The sequence below is a fragment of the Geospiza fortis genome, unplaced genomic scaffold (assembly GCF_000277835.1).
Source record: "Geospiza fortis unplaced genomic scaffold, GeoFor_1.0 scaffold424, whole genome shotgun sequence".
In the NCBI taxonomy this organism is placed as follows: domain Eukaryota; kingdom Metazoa; phylum Chordata; class Aves; order Passeriformes; family Thraupidae; genus Geospiza; species Geospiza fortis.
The window spans coordinates 3,329,531-3,343,473 of record NW_005054354.1 but is presented as its reverse complement, the minus strand read 5'-3'; the positions used below and the strand labels follow the sequence as shown (position 1 = coordinate 3,343,473).

The 13,943-nt window shown below is 42.3% G+C and overlaps 1 protein-coding gene across 1 annotated transcript in view; it reads right to left on the bottom strand.

Annotated features, from left to right (window-relative positions):
* RELN (reelin) overlaps positions 1–13,943 on the bottom strand; it is a 240,218-nt gene that overhangs the window by 69,579 nt on the left and 156,696 nt on the right. Inside the window, exons 23-28 of the mRNA XM_005423559.1 lie at positions 10,011–10,148; positions 9,168–9,354; positions 5,278–5,483; positions 3,642–3,813; positions 3,065–3,265; positions 234–469 (exon numbers count right to left, since the gene is read on the bottom strand). Coding sequence (XP_005423616.1) covers positions 234–469; positions 3,065–3,265; positions 3,642–3,813; positions 5,278–5,483; positions 9,168–9,354; positions 10,011–10,148 — 1,140 coding nt within the window. The remainder of the gene's footprint in view (positions 1–233; positions 470–3,064; positions 3,266–3,641; positions 3,814–5,277; positions 5,484–9,167; positions 9,355–10,010; positions 10,149–13,943) is intronic.

Here is a 13,943-nt window from a genome sequence, read left to right as displayed (position 1 = left end):
GTGAGGGAATAAAAAACCATGTGATATATAACATAAATTATTCAGTGCAATATAAAGACTACTCTGTGCAAATCTCTAATAACCCAGTGCAAAACAGCAACTAAACAAACTATTTAGTGCAATACAACACAGCTTTGCAACTTTTTCCTAATGTACCATTCCAGAAGCAGCTAAATCAGCTAGTGATTAATGAATCAGCCCCACTGGCATCACTGGTTCACAATGCACCGTACCTGGCTGCGAGCGACCTGGGGATAACAATGGTGACTCTTGTCCAGTCCTCAAAGTCTCCGGTGTGGTACACAGAGGGCTCGCTGAGCTCCCGGGAGCTGCCCTCGCAGCCCTTGGTGCCGGGGGAGGCGGGGTAGCAGCCCTCCTTCACCAGCGACCAGAAGAGCCCAGCGTCGTGCGAGTACTGCAGCAGCACGGGGGCAGAGCTGCTGTACTGGTTGGTGCAGCCAATGTTCAGCTGCAAAGAAGCAGAGAGTCAGAGATGAGAGAAATAGCAGGTTTGTCTTTACAAACAAGCTGTGGGTCTGCTGGTGGATAAAACTGGCACTGGGAGATAAAAGAAACAATGGGAAGGATTCCACTGATTGATGAATGGGAAAAAGATATTTGCTTTTACAAATAAACTCTGGGTCTGCTGATAAATGAAATTAGACACTGAAAGATGAAAGAAACAATGGGGAAGAGAAAAAACCTAAATTCCATAAGAATTAAAAATTAAAAGGGAGGGTTATAGATTAGAGGGAAATCTTTGGTATCAGGTGTATCTGGAAGTCTGTACCTCTCCAGTACCTCAGCCAAAGGGGAAAGAGAGAGGGAAATGTATCTGGGAAATTAGGATAAAAAGGGAGGCTGCATCCTCCAAAAATTTGAGAGATCCCAGGGGAATGCCCCATGGCCTCTCCCTTTATTTGAATAAAGTAAAAGGACTCCTCTCTCTCCTTTCTGGACATAAACCTCTGGTGCTTGTGGATTAATTTTCCTAACAGAGATGACATGAAGAAACTGCTCATTATTAGTGTTTATTGGTTGCAAACCACCTTTGAATTTTTGTGCTGGGAGGTTTAATGCTCTGAGCACTGGCTCTGAACCCTGCTGGCAGACAGGGACTGATGCTTGGAGGCTGCTTCCTACATGGAAATAAGACATTTCTTAAATGGTAAAAATTCCCACTATTCCTTCATTAAGGTTGCTGAGTTCAGCACACAAAGAGGTGCAAAGAACTTTCCAAGGGTCCCTGTGCATAGCAAGCCCCAAACAGCAAACTCTGTGCAGGCACCTGCATGCCCAGGAGTGGAAAGAGCTGTATCTCTGGGATCCATCCCGTCTGCAGCACACTGTGCCCAGAGGATCAGCCTGACTCCCAGGCTAGCCCTAACCACAGCCTTGTCACTGCGTTGCTGGAATGATGTCTGGGAGCTGGCACTGCAATTTGGGCCCCCAGAACAAAGTAACATTTGGATTAAGAAGAAAAAATGCATATTAAAATGTGAAATGAGAATGCAGCCAAGACCAAAATCAACTGCTGATTTGAAGTTTCAATTTCATTCTTCAAGCTATCAGAAAAATATTAGTTTTCCTTAGTTTATTGCAGAAATTCTACTTGAGTTGTAGAAGGCAAAATGTAAAACAAAATCATTCATCTAAAATGAAATAATTCTAACAAATTACTGTCTTTGAGTTTATCAATGCAAAATTATTCCAGTCTGCTATTTAAAATGGAAATTTCACACACTCATGAAAGCATGCAAATAGGACTAACACATTTATGTGCAGGCTGAAAAGCTTTCCAAAAAAGTATAAATTCAGTACTTAAATAATAGACTTTATAAAGAAGAACTCACTGTTCTGTGTCACATTCTTATGTTTTGTATAGTTATGTTACATTGTCAAGTGCTTCAGTGATGGAAGGTGTATGAAACATTTTTTAAGTATTGATTTTTTTTAAACCCAGACAATTTCTTAATTGCTGTTGATCATCAAACCTAGAGAATGGACACTTAGTTACTGAAGGTAGTGAAGGTGGTGAAGAGGCAAATAGCATCTTTTCCAGGCTAAATGGTATTTATGTATTGACATATCCTTAGGTTTTAAACATTTTAAAGTATAAAACTACATGCAATACTCAGAAGAAAATTGTACTGAAATCCCTCAGTATGTATAGGCATCTTATTAGCATATCTTTTAGTTGAAATTAGATTATTTTACAAACCCCAGTATTTCTAACAAACTTTCCTATTTATAGAACTGTGGGAATTATATTTGAAAAGCTGCCTGTAAACATCTGATCTTTTTAATAATTCCACTTGTAAATTATTCAGTGTCTGTATCCACCAATTATGTAAGGACCATGTATTTGTGGGGAGCTCATTAAAATTGCATTGCAACCAACTTCCAGAATTCACCAATGGGATTTCATTATAAACTCAATAAAATTTTGATTAGGGTTCAGAAACAACAGCTTGTCAAAGCAAATACACTTTCTTTGGAGCCCATATTCTGATGTATTGTCAGACCACTGAAATTTTTTGTAAGCTTTTTAAAGAAGAAAATGCTAATTGGAGCCTATATTCATTGACACAATAAAAGTAAATTATATGAAAAACACACACTGGAGTACAGAGCAGCTTGTAAGTCCTTAAATAGTTTAAAATACAAAAAATGAACCCAAACCACATTGGAGCTTTTGTACACACAGAGCCCCAGACGGGGTAAATCCTTTTGGGCTTGACAGTGCAGTTGCATTTCCTAGTACTGACTTGAATATAATGACAAGTACTTCAACCCACTTCTGAAATGTGCTGAAGAACAAAAACCTTTAAAACTTCTCCAGAGGAGTAAAAAATGCTTTCAAGCACCAAGGTTTTGGCTATTCTTCTAGAAACCAGGATGGCATTTTATTCTGTATGGGTTCATACTCGTGCTTTTCACGTCTTTTTACACAATTGTCTAGTTTATCACCTTCGTTTGAGCTGTGGTCCCAGTGGCAACTTGCAAATATTGGCTAAGGGCAGTTTTACTGATATTCTTGCACAGATTTATGTTTAAGGAATACCTTGAACTGCAGGACATATCCAGGCTTCAGGGTTAAATCTCGAGTCACTGCAAACCGGTCTCCATCCGATTTACCGAACAGCATGGCAGAGGGGGTCGCAGAGCAGAAACTTTCATTTTTGGTCATCCCTTCGTTGGCCAGCATCAACCATACACTCATCTGGTTCATAGGGTAATCAAATGCTGGCTTTTCATAAAAGTTCTGTTACAAATGAAAAGGAAAGCCAAAGGTATTATCCCCTTGTGCTGTGACTTCAGAATAATTCCCAAAATGATGAACTTCCAAATTTTGCAATTTTTATTTTCTGTAGTTTTCAAAAAAAAAAAAATTAATTGCCAAAACTTCAGCCTTGACTTTTTGCAGAGGTACATCATTACATCCTCTGACACAAAGCTTAGGAGTCTGATGATTTTGTGCAAAGACTCAGGTTATTCCCACACAGAGATGCAGCTGCAAGCACTGCAGCTGTCTCTTTAAATAGACCCAGCATTTTCAAAGAGAGCTACATTCAAACAAGTCTCCTAACAGGATAGTTCCTGTTTCCTGGGGATGCCCACAGCTGGCGCTTGCTTATTACCTGTGGCAAGGTGGGGTTAACGACAGGAATGATGTGCTTCTGCTTCTCTGACAAGATGATGATGTCGTCGATGGCCCACTGGTCGTACCCCTCCCCTGAGAACACCGGCTGCCACCAGCGAAACCTGGTGCAGGGGGTCTTGGCTGCAGCTGGCAGCTCCAGATACACAAACCTGAGGAACACAAATCGAGCAGAACTTCAGAGAGCACAGTTTGTAGAGAAATGTATCACTCAACAGGGAAAAGAGACAGGAAAGTCAGCATCTATCTGATGTGTACAAGTCCTGGGTAATTTGCATGTCCAGAGAAGGGCAGCAAAGCTGGGGAAGGGTCTAAGAGAGTAACTCATATCAGGTGCAGCTGAGGAAGTTTGGGTTGTTTAATCTGGAGGAAAGGTTGCTCAGCAGAGACCTCGTTGCTCTCTACAACTACCTGAAAGGAGGTTGTAGTAAGATGGGGGAATCAGCCTCTTCTCCCAGGCAACCAGGGATGTGAGTGCATTGCCTCAAACTCTACCAGAGGAGATTCAGGTTGGACAACAGGCAGAATTTCTCCACTGAAAAGGTAGTCAGGCATTGGGGCTCCTTGGGCTGCCCAGGGAGCTGGAGGAGTCACCATCCCTGGAACTGTCAAAAAAAACCCTGGATATGGCACTTAGTGCTGTAATTTAGTTGATATGGTGATGTTGGGTCAAAGGTTGGATTTCATTATCTTGGAGGCCTTTTCCAACTTTAAGGATTCTAGGATGCTATTATTCTATTTTTCCATATATCTAGATCCCTATTTATGCACTGCATATCAAGAAGCCTTCTTTGTTCTTCTTGTAAACTCTTTAAGACAATGTGTGTTTTTTCTGCTCTATTACCATATTGCCAAACACAATAAGGAACTGATTTGAGCTCTCTAGCTTTGAATTAAACTGTTCAGCTGATCCATGTTCTGATGCCAGGAAGTAATAGTGATATATGCTCGCAAAATTAATTTCTCATTCTCTTCTGATGATTGGTCCTATTTGTAGACAAAAGCATCCTTCTGTTACAATGCAATAGATTATGTAGCAGTTTTCTTTGGGTAAAATATTTCAGGCCTCCTATACAGATCTTTTTATACTGAAAGACATGGACTACAGGTAATAGAAATCATGTTAACACCCATGTAGACAAATACAATTTAAATTTTCACTGACAAGGTATCTGACACCAAGTTTGAATGGCTGAACATGATTTCTTCTCCTCCTTAAATATTTATTTAAAGGAGCTTTTGCTTCATATGACATTAATACATGTTCATTAGATCTGTAATCAGAGTCAGAGGAAATGGAAGATTTCTACACCTCTTTGCAGCAAGTTCTGTATTTGCTTGCTAATGTTTTGCAGATATTAGCATTTTAGTCATGTTTCACCATAGAAAGTGATAGGAAATTTTATATTTTACTTAAGATTGTAAGGCCCACTTTCATAACATTTTTCATTCCCAGTGACAGGAGTTTAATGTGCCAGTCAGGAAAAGTTTCTATATAATGATGACTTCTAAGCATTATAAATTTGAATTATGATTCATGTTTTCATAAGTAGAGAAATATATATTTTTAAAAGCTGATGCAGATATGGATTACTTAATTTAGATCAAAATTATACCTGGGTTTGCTGAAGTCAGAGAAATACATTTCTGCTAGTAGCTGCCAATTGATCCCGCCATTATTGCTGTACTGCAGCAGCACACCTTCTTCTCTGCTATCAGGTTTATTGCATGAAGAAGTCTCTCCTCCAATCTGGATGTAAAACTGTACAAAATCCACCCATGTTGTGTCCAAATCCCTGCTTACCAGCTGTCTTTTTCCAGCCTACAATACAAAGAACAGAGGGACAATAATAATTTTAATTATGGCACCTTCACAATGAATAGGCATATTTAAAGTCCATCACGGATGAATATTACACACAAAATTACACAACATGGAGGACATTGACTTCTGTATCAACTTGGCTTTTTTGGTCTTTCAATTATTCTACCTGGCCGTCCTTTATGTCACCCTGATTTGATCCCACAATAACTTTATCATTTGATTTCAATACACAATGCAACTTCACAACACAATTTCCACACAAGAATTTAAGCTCATTCCCCCATGGTCCCACCTGACTTCAGAGGACAAAGAACAGGTACTGGTATCCTGAATCAACCCAGGCTAAATTTTTAAATATTCAACTTTCTATGGATAATGCATGGAGCAGTAAAAAAGGCCATTTCTCTAGTCTTATTTCCCTGGTCAAATCTTGCACTGTACAAGGTTACCCAATCACCTGAAATTGGCTCCTATAATACCTTGCTCATATCCTACACAAGAACCAGGGAGTGGCATTTTCTCTTCATGCTTCAGCTGAATAAAATTTGTTCCTACACAAAACTATATTCTTTTCCTAATACGCATTGTAAATCAGGAGTGCCTCAACTAAAACCCGTGGATTTAGTTTCAAGTTTACCTAGGCACAGCTGAGAGAAACAAGGAGCCTTGTAAAACTGAGTGAACAGCTTTTCCAAGTATGCTTTTGAATTTAGGAGGTCAATGTGGTCACTCTGTGTGTCTTCAGAAGACAGAGCATGTTCATAGGAAAAAAAGCTTTAAGAGCCTTTTATTGTAACTGAAATTATCCCATAATCCTCTTCCCTTTGTGCCCTGGGGCTTGAGGCTGAACTTGTGGACTTCCACATCACCAAACCTACAAGATGCTGGTATGGAATATGAAGCTGCCTGTGAGAAGGCAGGACACAGGATGAGAGCAGTGTCCCCAGAGAGGTGACCTGCATGCCCTGCATCTGGCACAGCCCTGCCCCAGCACAGGATCATGCTGCCACAGCTTTTATAGGTAGGGCAAAGCCATTTGTGTACAGATGGAGAGAGGATGCAGGGATCATATTTCTGCATTTGTTAAAGCAGCTGCAACCTGGCACCACCCCCAAAAATGGACCAGGACTGTCATCCTGCCTACTCTTTATAATTCCCTTTAAAAAGTGTGTTTCTGTCCATCTCCAAGCATAAAAAGGTTTAAAAAAGGAAAACCAAGGTTAAGTTATGACACCTGTGTCATAATGCTTCTATTTTTCTCTCTCACTTGTACATTTGGGATCCCTATGACAAATTTCCAAATAAACTTGAGATAAGCAAGTGACATCATTTAGCTGGACACAGGTATCAGGATTTAGGAGTTAAGATATAAAATATTATCTGTGTTTTTTTTAATAAGGCAACAGATGAATTTAAATCCTGTTCCATTCACCACCTCCTTCTTTGTTCTACACAGATGAGGGTAAACCCAGCAGAGATAAATGTTTACTGCTTTCTTTCTCTGTCTTTGCTTGGCTGGTACAACAGCCTGGATGCTAAGCTCATTTGTGGGCCCTACCAAATAGGGCACCTTGCACTGTGAGACTGACTGCTGGAATTCCTGAATTCATGGGGGTCTGAAGTTTTGTTGGCTTGTACCACTGATGACAAGACAGCAAGACCTGTGAAGAATCCTTTGACTCTCAAAAAGCTCATACAGATACAACCATACTGATTTAGTCTGGAATTGTTCTTGGTTTGGTTTATTTGGTTGCTCATTCCCAGCTGAGACAGGAATTCCCTCCTGGATGGTGCCATGAGAGTGAGAAGAACTCAGCCTTGGATGCAGCCCTGAGCTTCTGGGCGCAGCCCCAGGTGGGTAGTGCTGGCCAAGGTGACACATAATCTCTGGGTGGTTTGCTTTCACAGCCTCATTGGAGACACTGGAATTTGAAACTGTCACCACCAAATGGAGCCAGAAATGGGTACTAAGGATGCAAACACCCTTGCTGTCCCATGAACTGGTGTGTTCTGGCTGGCTGGGGCACCCAGCATACTGACCTGCAGTGGGCCAAGCTCTGGCCCTAAAACTGTTCCAGGTGGGCTTTCCATATCTACACCCCACAGCAGGTGTGCCTGCCAAAGTGGCAATCAGAGAACCAGATAAATTGAGAGAGGGCATGAGTGACATAAAGCCCCAGGGATTTGCTAATTGAAAGAGTTCTGAATTGTGAACACCCCTACAACTGATTAAAATGAGTTGTAAAACAAAAGCTAGAGGGTTGTCAGAACAAAGCCAACATTAATTCTGGCAGCAGTAATTGATTATGGCAGCAAACATTAGACATTCAAATAAAAAGTGGCTGTTTGAGCAAATGAAAAGAAATGTGAATATGAGCTCCCTAAAACAATACAGAACTGTTTGGCAACTATAAAAATAATTTGTTTTTATCTTCAGTATGGCCCCTAGACAGTTTGAGAAAGATCTAAACAGAAATTAAATAAACCACCTTCTGTTGACAGCACACAGACTGCTACTACTCAAGAAATGAGTGATAACATAACCCCTAGAGATCAATAGAAAGAAGCCAAGAATTTCTAAATGAGTTTTTCACTCCTCCTTAGCAGGAATCAGAAGAAAGATCATAGCAGGTTAATTCTAATTTAGCAAACTACTTTTGAGAAACTTGGCATAAGGAACCAAGCCAGAAGGAAAAACATCTAACAGGGAAGACAATTATGTATGAAACTCCAATTATCACAATTAGCTAGTTATACTGATTGGCCTATTACGAAATTTTCAGTGCAGAGCTCTATTTCCAGGGGAGCTGGATGTGAGACTATGTAGGAGTGCTGAAAATTATTTCATGGGTTAGATTTTTGTAATGAGGTAAACAACACACAATTGCACAGCGTTGCATATTGGGTTATTCTTCTGGGACTAATCTGGCTCTCATGACAGCAGTGGCAGTTTGATCAAACCTTTAAAGGAGAAGCACATAGCTGTGTTTACACTCTTCCTTTCAATTAAGAACAAAACAAACCTTAGTAATAGACCTGAGGAGCAACAATACAAAAATAAATCAGTGATTACAATGCATAATCTTACGTTTGGTCATAAAGATCTCTTTTTATTTAGCTATAATTGCTACTAATTAGCATAATTCCCTATATGTCTTTCCTGTTCTATTATTTTTTTGTCTGCAAAGTATCCAAGTTATACAAAAGAATATTCTCCTTCAGGTTAACCATTTTCTAAAAGCCTGAAAAAAGGTTTTTTTCAATAGTTTTGTTCCTGTGACCTCAAATTAAGCTGCTTGAGCCCCTGAAAGCCAAACTTTCCCCATCTCTTACCCAGGACAGTACAGAAGAAACAAATGGGAGCTGCTGGATGCTGCGAACTGAATCTTAAAAAAGAAAATGTACAAGTAAGACATTGTGAATATACACACTTCCAGCACCCTGGCAATTTACTACCTTTCATTACAGCTGCTATTTCTTGACTACATAGTGCATGTGACTTTCCCTATGTCTTTTGATTGCTTTGTTCTCTACCTGCAGAGCACAGCTGGGCTGTTTAACACACTTCTAATATCACGTGCAGCTTTCTGCCATCTCCCTTTTCTTTGCCTCACAGCCACATTATGCTCCACAGGAACATGCAGTGTGTGCCTTTGTCAGCGCCCCAGCCCTCTGTAGCACCTTGTTGAAGTAGAGTGAGGAGCCAGATGAGATGACCCCACAGCCTTCCTCGGGCTTGACGACCTCTCCCCCAATAATTTCCTGCCACTCTGTCTTCAGGGTGTCTGGGTTCTCAAAATCAGACATGATGGTTGAAGAAAGGGGATTTTCAGGCTGACATTCAGTACCTCGAAACCCTGAATCACACCTGGAGGGAAGTGTAAACATAACAAGTTTTAAGGACTTTATTTGATACTGGCAATTAGTTAAGGTAAGTACACTGACCTTAGAAAATTCAATGTGGACAACCATAATTGAAAACAAAAATCATTCTGGAATTGTGCTTTTGTATTGTGGAAACAAATCAGAATAACTGGAAAATGGAAAATTGGAACATTTTTTTATTAAAAAACCCCAAAGCCCTGTGGTCTCCAGAAAATCTGAAGCTGGCAGGGAGTAGCAGTCTGTGTCCTTGGTGTAGCACCCATTCTGACAGTGGCTACCAAGCAGAGCTGAGCTGGTCCCTGGCATCCTTCTGACTCAGCAAAGCAGCTCTGGCCCTGAGCTGGGGCTCTTGTGCAAAGGGCTGGAGTGGCCACCAGGACACCTGCAGCAGGGCAGCCCTGTGCCACTGAAAGCTCTTCCAGTGCTTGGATCTGCCAAGGCTACAGGTTCTTGGACAGGCTGTGGGGAGCAACTGGCTGCCGATGCTGCTTGAATGGTCAACCCCGCATAGTGCTTTTGTTCTTTAATTTTTAATACAAAAATAAGAACAACGGCCAAGAAAAGCAAAATATGGAAAATAGTAGGGTGCCTGAAGTATCAGGAGAGCATTGTTAGGAGGGTCTGACAAACGCCTCATACCTGCAAACCCCGTGGTCACACCAGCCATGCCCGCTGCACATGTTGGGGCACTGCTGGCCAATGTAGATGTTGTCCAGGGCCCACTCATCCTGGGCTGTGTAGTAGCACTGGCTCCAGCGGAAACGTGTGGCACTGGACCTTAAAATCAATAACAGTGCATCAGTTTTGGATTCTTTACAGAATGGCAGGAAAAGAGGAAAAATGTAACAAAAAAAAAAAAAAAAAAAAAAAGTTAGTATCCCATAGTATCCCAATCACAGCCTAGGCTGCAAGGCTGGCACAGTCAAAGACAGATTCTTGCAAATTAACTTTCTAGATGACGCCACTCACTGCACAGGGCTATCTAATGAACTTTTCAGTGAATGATGACATTTCTGAGGAAAAGCACATTGCAGGGATTTTGAGAATTATTTTAAGGTAAGCCTAGCTATGAATATTACTGGATTTTTATTGTGCTATGGTTGCAAAATTGGAAAGGTATATCTAGGGCATGACTTTGTTTTTTATATTTTTGGTCACAGTTAACAGGTCATAAACTGTCTAAAGAGGTTTCTCCTGATATTTATTATTTAAACAATTATTAAAGTCCTTGAGTGTGAGTACCAACTATTTCCATTTGACTTTTTTTCTTGGATATAGTTATTTTTTTATCAGGATGGTTCTAAACTAGATTTTGCTCACATATCACTGGTGACATTGAGAGCACAAGTTTTTGACAAAGATCCTGTTTCATTGCATCTATTTTTTCCTGCACTGCAAATAGCTTGCTCTTGCCCAACAACCCAAAATCTGTAACACCCACGGTTTGTGGTGGGGAAATCATCAAATTAAGTTTCTAGCCTAACTAAGCTCTGGATATTTGTAATATTCTTCAAGCACAAAACCTTGCTTCAGCTTCTCCTTTGTAAATAGTTTTATCTTCAACAGCTTTTTTCCCTTTACAAGAGTGAAGTTAGCTAATATTATCCATTAAAAAACACTTAGTGTTGGCCCTTTAGGAGACTGTCCAATTCAACATTGACATTTTCCATGGGAGTGACTCCTGCTAGCCAAACCCAGCCTGACACCCACCACCCTCAAAAACCAAGGCTGGAGAAGAAAGTGGATCATGAGAAAAGCAATCTCTGTCATCATCAAGCCTTTTCAAGCTGCCCTGCCAAACTGTGCACATCCAACAGGATACAGACACTGGCTGGTGGCCACTACCAAATAGGGGATACAGAGATTCTCCACTCCATGCTTGTGTCAGAATGAGATTAAGAAAAATAGGTTGCATATGAAGTGGAACAAAGATGGGAAATTTTTCATCATGATGGAGCAAAAGGGCTGTGCTGGCTGCACACCAGGTCTGGGTAAAAAGGGATGGTGGTGGCAATGTGGGCACTGAGGCTGGACTGCATTGTTGCGGAGGGGTAGGACAGGGAAAGCAAGGCTGACTGAAGAGAACTAAAAATCCAGTTTTAAAATGGGATAAGCCTGGGTCTGGCCAAGGGCTGGTTGGGGGTGCTGAGGATGAGAAGCGGGCGGCTCCTATTAGAAGCCTCTTTTCTAGCTTGTTTCTGAGCCATATGGTTACTTTATGATGGCACAGGATATAATGCTGTTACTCAGAGATACAAAGCCCTTTCCCCACCCCCAATAATTTATGTAGAATAAGACTTATTAAAATGAATACTGTAATGTAGAGGAATAGTTACTTGACAAAAGTCACGTAGACGCTCCAGGTGGCTGAAGAGCTTGGAAAATACCGAACTCAACTAATTTGAAGCTATGGATGTAGCAAGGCCACTGTATCCTTGAGCATAGATACGGTGGTTAATCAAAGCATGAGAAAAAGAGAATGTCATCCTTAAAGAATGTAAACATAAGGTGGAGCTGACAATTACAGAATAACCAATAGATTGCTTAGGTTACAGAATATGCATTAGCTTATTATCTTACTGTATAAAAGTCTGATGCTCTAGTCAATAAACGAAGCTTGCTGATCTCTGATATTGAGAGCCCAAGTTTTCCCTCGCCGTGACAAATGGCCAGATGCAACACTGTAAAGGTGGCTGAGCCACCTGCTCACACGTATGGAAGTGAAGAAATGAATAGAGCAGGCCCGTGCAGCTGAAGAGGACAGAGTGGCAGAGCAATTAGCCACTCTGGCACATATGAGAAGATTGGTACATGTATGGATAAATTTTTAAAGTACCAGTTACAAATTTCTTTAAAAAACAAGTGAAGCTGCCCAAGGGCTTGATTTTTAATTGAAATGACCCTTGTTGCCTGTTTTAAGTGTCTGTTTGATATTGCAAATACTGTAAGCATTTTTACAGCACTCAGAGTTAATCTGCAGGGGCAAATCTGCTGATTAAAGACTCCCTCAGGATGTAATGTATTGATGGGTTACATTACAAGAGCTATGAATTATCCATTAAAAGTGTGCAATCCCAGTAATCAGCCCACAAAGGACTTCCTAAGCTTGTGAAGGCACAATGGGCAGTCAATATTGACTGCAATAATTTACTGTTTATTTTTGGAGTGCTCTGAAGTCAGCACATCACTTTGGTGCTGAGATTCATGTTCCCATCAATGGCACCACAGAGAGCCCTGACAGAGGCTGTAGGCTCTGGAAGCAGCTGTAATGACTAGTGTTAACTCTAACGTGTGCTGAGGAAAATGACAATACTGAAACCAAAGAATGGTGTTAGAGCAGGCAAACACATCCCCTGTGAACTCCCAGCACAGTAAAACTGTGCCATGTTACTTTCCCAGGTAGCAGGAGGGAGAGCACTGTGTTTGGGCATCCCTGTTTTTCATCAGGGAGGGTGTATGGGTGGAGTTGGGGTGTGAGACCCTGCAGCCCTGGGGTATTACAGCAAACCAGGGGAGATTTACAGTGATGCAGAGGCAATTTCACCATGCCATGGAAGTCTCATGGTGCCCAGCAAGTGGTGGTGCCCCCTAAAAAGAGCTTGGTGTGGCATTGATGGCGTTGCCTTGGCTGCTCACTGGCTGCTGCCAGGTGCACATGGCCTGGAAGGGCAAATGTGCAGGTGCATCAGGGATGTGCAGGTACATCAGGGCTGTGCAGGTGCATCAGGGCTGGTTCAGGTACATCAGGACGGGTTCAGGTACATCAGGGCTGTGCAGGTGCATCAGGGCTGGTTCTGGTGCAGCAGGGCTGTGCAGGTGCATCAGGGCTGTGCAGTGTATCAGGGCTGGTTCTGGTGCATCAGGGCTGTACAGGTACATCAGGGCTGTGCAGTGCCTCAGGGCTATGCAGGTACATCAGGGCTGTGCAGTGTATCAGGGCTGTGCAGTGCATCAGGGCTGGTTCAGGTACATCAGGGCTGTGCAGTGTATCAGGGCTGTGCAGTGCATCAGGGCTGGTTCAGGTACATCAGAGCTGGTTCAGGTACATCAGGGCTGTGCAGGTGCATCAGGGCTGGTTCTGGTGCATCAGGGCTGGTTCAGGGAAATCAGGGCTGTGCAGGTACATCAGGGCTGGTTCAGGTACATCAGGACTGGTTCAGGTACATCAGGGCTGTGCAGGTACATCAGGGCTGGTTCAGGTGCATCAGGGCTTGTTCAGGTACATCAGGGCTGTGCAGGTACATCAGGGCTGTGCAGTGTATCAGGGCTGTGCAGGTACATCAGGGCTGTGCAGTGCATCAGGGCTGTGCAGTGTATCAGGGCTGGCTCTGGGCACAAGGCTCACTCCTGACCTACACCACCAGTGGGGAGAGCCCAGCCCTGTGCAGTGACAGAGGACACTCTGTGCCCAGGGGAGCACAGCACCTGGAGCCCCAGCTGAGAAGATCCCTGTGCAGCTCTGCCATGGGGCTGTTCCCAGGGCTGGGTGTGCACAGAGCTGCTCCTGCCCTTTGCTCAGGATCGTATCTGTTTCACCTGACCAAAGTGTTTCCCTGGAGAGTGTCACTGTCC